The sequence below is a fragment of the Triticum dicoccoides genome, chromosome 1A (genome assembly GCF_002162155.2).
Source record: "Triticum dicoccoides isolate Atlit2015 ecotype Zavitan chromosome 1A, WEW_v2.0, whole genome shotgun sequence".
Classification (NCBI taxonomy): domain Eukaryota; kingdom Viridiplantae; phylum Streptophyta; class Magnoliopsida; order Poales; family Poaceae; genus Triticum; species Triticum dicoccoides.
In genome coordinates, this window is record NC_041380.1 from 476,672,372 (window position 1) to 476,676,896 (window position 4,525).

A 4,525-nucleotide genomic window follows, 5' to 3' on the forward strand; every position below is an offset into this window, starting at 1 on the left:
TTGCAAAAAAATTGTCTAATCATTCTTTCTTAATCAATGAAAACGGCAAACCGTTTGCCTTGTTTCGCAAAAAAAAAACATGGAGCGTTTTTTTGCGGGAAAGGAAACACTGGAATGTTCAACGCGTAAGTTCCACAGTTCCTCAGTGAATTTAACATGCATCCTAAAGGGCTCTAATTGAAATGCTTAAGCTCTAAAGTCTGAACACACAATGCTCAGTGGCAAACCACATTGTTGCATGTGTTCATAATTTGCAGCTGAAATGTCCCGACTCATGATCAAAACAAGCGGGTGAAGCCAACTTAAGGCTGATTTCCATGTCCGATCATGTCTACATCATCCATTTTCTTCGATAAAATGACCACGTACATCATCCATGCATCTGCACTGTCCGTGCTCCTTTTTTTGGGGCCGGAGGCACTATTTGCAATCGACTATTGTCCATGCATAAGGGGAAACATCGCAAATCACTCGCGTGGCAGTTGTCACCTTGCTTGAATCGTTGCCACGGGAATGACTGGATTATTCAGGGCTAGAGAAAATAAAATGCAGCTAGCACATATCAGAATTATATGGCATGTGCTGCTGAAACAGCTGAACCTACGGACGATGTGTGCGATAAAGCAACAGAGGAATCCATTGACGCCAACATCCTCATGTGCTCTTCGGTGACTATGAACAGCTTGTCGTTGTCCCGGATCACGTCCAACGAGTCGATCTCCGCCCCTTCGCCGTTCAGGATCAGTGCCTTCTCCGCGTCGACTTTCAGCTTCTCTCCTGAAAGAAAACACACACACAGACGTTTGAAATGCTAATTCCTCGTTTTTCATTGCAACAAATTCATTCACTTGGTGAAACATCCAGTTGATGGTGCGCTGTTGCATCCGCACAGCTACTGGCTGAATACTTACCGATGATGGTTTTGAACCCCTCCATCGTGGCGGGAAGATTGATGAGCTTGCCGGCTTCGGAGCTGTGGTTTCTCACGAACGGATGGCCCTTGTAGATGCTCACCCGAGGCCAGTGCGTGCTGTCCGGTCTCGTGCTGCCTGGGATTGGGAACCTCCCCTGACGAAGCTCCCCGGACGACGAGCTGGCGGCCGTGACGGTGCTCGCCGGCGAGTCGTAGATGGTGATCGGGTGGCCGACCTCCCGCATCTTCACGAGCTCCCGCAGCTCGCCCGCCGACACCGTGGTCTGCCGCGGGGCGGAGCCGTCGTCGTCGTCAAGGCTGACCTTGTCCACGCTGGCCCCGTTCATGACGAGGAACCTGGCCACGTCCGCCTGGCCCTCGGACAGCGCGACGCGCAGCGCCGTGGCGCCGTCGTGGTCCTCGGAGTCGAGGTCCAGGCCGTGCTTGAGGAGCTCGCGGAGCGTGTCGACGTCGCCGCGCCGCGTGGCGAGGCAGAGGAGGTCGCCGCCGGCGCGCGGGTTCGAGACGCGCGCGACGTGGTACAGGTTGCTGAACACCTTATGGTGCCTCGCCGCGATGGCGTGCCACAGCGCCGTGGTGCCCTGCGCGTCTGCGGTTTGCATACACCGGTCGCGAATAGTTAGCAAACTTGGTCGCACTGAAATGTATTCTACGTGTTGTGTTTGTTGTTACTATTACGTACCTTTGATGTTGATGTTGCACCCGTGCATGAGCAGAGCCTGCACGCAGCCCTCGTACCCCTTTGACGCCGCGATGTGCTGTGAGTGCCATCGTTGCCAAGAACAGGGCATGCATGCATGCAGATCAGCACACACACTGTAAAAATGAGGGAAAATGTGATAAATAGTGTGTTGTTTGTCTACTTACCAGCGCGGTTCTTCCCTTGGAGTCACCGACGTCGGGGTCCATCCCGACCTTGAGGAGGTCCTCAAGGAAGCCAGCGTTCCCCGTGGCGGCGACCGTCAGCAGATTGCACGGGACGATGTTGCCGCTGCCGCCCGCTCCGGTGCTCTCGCCCAGCAGCTCCTTCATGTCATGCACCTCAATCTGATGCTGCAACACAACCACCATTTCTTTCAACCAACAAATCACATTACTGACTCACAATCTTTCTTGCCACATCTGACACACAAACAAAAAATGTAGTAGCAACATAGTAAGATGCATCGACCAACCTTGAGGAAGTTCCTGACGATGAGGGCGCTGTCGTCGGGCTTGCTCTGCATGACCTCCCTGAGCGTGGCCTGCTTGAGCCGCAGCAGCTGGCTGAGCGTCCTGGTCCGGAACGTGAAGGTCTGCGGGCGGTCGCTCAGCGCGCTCACCTCGCCGAAGATGTCCATGGTGCCCAGCTTTCCCATCACCTCCTCCCGCTCGCCGTTGAAGTATATGATCTCCACCTCGCCGGACACGACGATGTACACGTCGTCCGCCGCCTCGTTCTGCACGATCACGTCCTCCTTGGGCGGTATGTACTCCGGCTTGGTCTTGGTGACCAGCAGCAGCTGCGCCTCCCTGGAGATGCCCCTGAAGAGGTACACCTCCTTGACCACGGGGAGGAAGAGGTGCTCGCAGATGCTCTTGCAGATGGACTTGGGCAGCTGGTCCATGAGCTGCTGCTGGTTCAGGCTCTCCGCCCTGAACTTGAGGCACATGTAGGCCAGGATCTGCTGCTGCAGCCGCGGCGGCAGGTGGTTCCGGCACACGAAGTTGGACGCCGCGCGAATGCTGTTCCGCTGCCAGCCAATCAAAAGGAACTCAACTCAACAGATGTACTCACAAAAAATGGCGATCGAGGTTCAGAAGTGGAACTTACGAACTCCATGGTGCGGCGGGTGCCCTCGACGACGAGGTTGGTCATGTTGCCGATGAGGTAGGCGGTGAGGCCGAGGTTGAAGAGCATGTAGAAGATGTTGAAGATCATCTCGAGGTTGTTCTGGGCGTGCAGGTCGCCGTAGCCGACGGTGGTCATGGTGGTGATGGACCAGTAGATGGAGGAGATGTAGCGGATCCACAGGCTCTCCTGCCGGAAGTTGGGGATCACGGCGCCGATCCACGTCTTGTCCCGGTCCGGGTACCGGTCCGCCAGCAGGTAGTAGAGGCACCCGGCGCAGTGCACCAGGAACAGCGTCACCGCGATGAGCCGCGCGCAGCGCACCCAGAAGTAGCTGAACCTGATGTCCTTCTCCAGCCTGACGATACAATCGGTTCAGATCAGCCATTGTCGATCGATTTCGAGTTCTGAAGATCTAGTAATGTCCATGCATGGCTGTTGCTTGATTACCTTGTGAAGAACTGCTTCACCTTCCTGAGACGCCAGAGTCGGAGCAGGCCGAGCAGGCTGTACACCATGCCTTCCCTCACCTCGCCGTTGACGAGGTAGGCTATGCCCTGGTACGGGATCGTCGACGCCACGTCCATGATGAAGAACGTCGACAGATACCTACGCATACATGCACATCCATCAGCAATGAAGATAATCTTCAAATCAATTATACATGATTATCAGAAGAGAGCAGAATTCTGAAAGCTTGGGCTTAGGTGTACGTATCTTTGTGGACCCTGTCCCGATCTGTAAAGCTAGTGGCCATATCTTGGATCTCCAATCCACCAAAAAGGAACAGGAGCTACCACTGTTTGATCGATCACACGATGTGGTCCATTTGGGTCGCGGTACAGAGTGCCCGTGTTCTGCACTTTTGCATAATTTCTAGCTTCATAATAACACGGTTTGGTTTGGGTCCTTTACTGATTATTATCAGGTTCTATCTCTAGTTCTCAAATTTCTTTTCGTCAATTGCCTTTTCTTGGCCTGTTCTTTATTTTGACTAAGTTTGGCCACGTAAGGTATTTGGTGAAATCTCCCTAGCTAGTACGTGTTGTCAAGATTTCATGTGATGCAAGAGGTGAAGAGAATTTTGGAGATTACCGAGCAAGTATTTGATCCCAAGTAGATGGCAGAATGAACCAAGGAAGATTCCAAACAGTACAGTCCAGGCTTAGCAAAACGCTTGTAGACTGGAACGAAAGGTACATGGCATCTTCTAGTAAGGAAATCCTTTTTAAGTCGATAGCTCAGGCCATACCCACCTATGTGATAAGTGTGTTTAAACTTTTATATCAGTGTGATAATTTTATTAGAATTATGCGTCAATATTGGTGGGGAGTTGAAAATGAAAGAGGAAAAATGGCTTAGTTGCTTGGGACAAGCCTATCCTACCGAAACGAAAGGGAGGGTTCGGCTTCAGAGACATGAGAGCATTTAATCAAGCCCTCTTGCCCAAACAAGTATGGCGGTTACTGGACAAGGCAGAAAGTTTGTGTGCTCGCCTACTTAAGTCGAAATACTATCCTAAGGGGTAGCTTATTGATTGGTATTTACAGGCAATTCTTCAATGGTGTGGAAGGGGATTGGACATGGACTTCAACCTATTAAGAAAAGACTAGTCTCGAGGATAGGCAATGGCTCATCTATTTGGACTTGGCGTGACCCTTGGATCCCCAGGGGAGCACCTTTCCTTCATATAACACCTAAGAGACAGTGCTGACTTAACAAAGTGCAACAACAGAGCTATGTAGACTCCTAGGGGGGCT

At 52.3% G+C, this 4,525-nt stretch overlaps 1 protein-coding gene across 1 annotated transcript in view; it reads right to left on the reverse strand.

The window, feature by feature from the left end:
• Positions 1 to 212: 212 nt before the first annotated feature.
• LOC119280463 (potassium channel AKT2-like) overlaps positions 213 to 4,525 on the reverse strand; it is a 6,508-nt gene continuing 2,195 nt past the window's right edge. The window contains exons 3-9 of the mRNA XM_037561301.1: positions 3,216 to 3,374; positions 2,748 to 3,123; positions 2,110 to 2,667; positions 1,802 to 1,987; positions 1,617 to 1,692; positions 912 to 1,523; positions 213 to 777 (exon numbers count right to left, since the gene is read on the reverse strand). Coding sequence (XP_037417198.1) covers positions 569 to 777; positions 912 to 1,523; positions 1,617 to 1,692; positions 1,802 to 1,987; positions 2,110 to 2,667; positions 2,748 to 3,123; positions 3,216 to 3,374 — 2,176 coding nt within the window. The 3' untranslated portion in view covers positions 213 to 568. The remainder of the gene's footprint in view (positions 778 to 911; positions 1,524 to 1,616; positions 1,693 to 1,801; positions 1,988 to 2,109; positions 2,668 to 2,747; positions 3,124 to 3,215; positions 3,375 to 4,525) is intronic.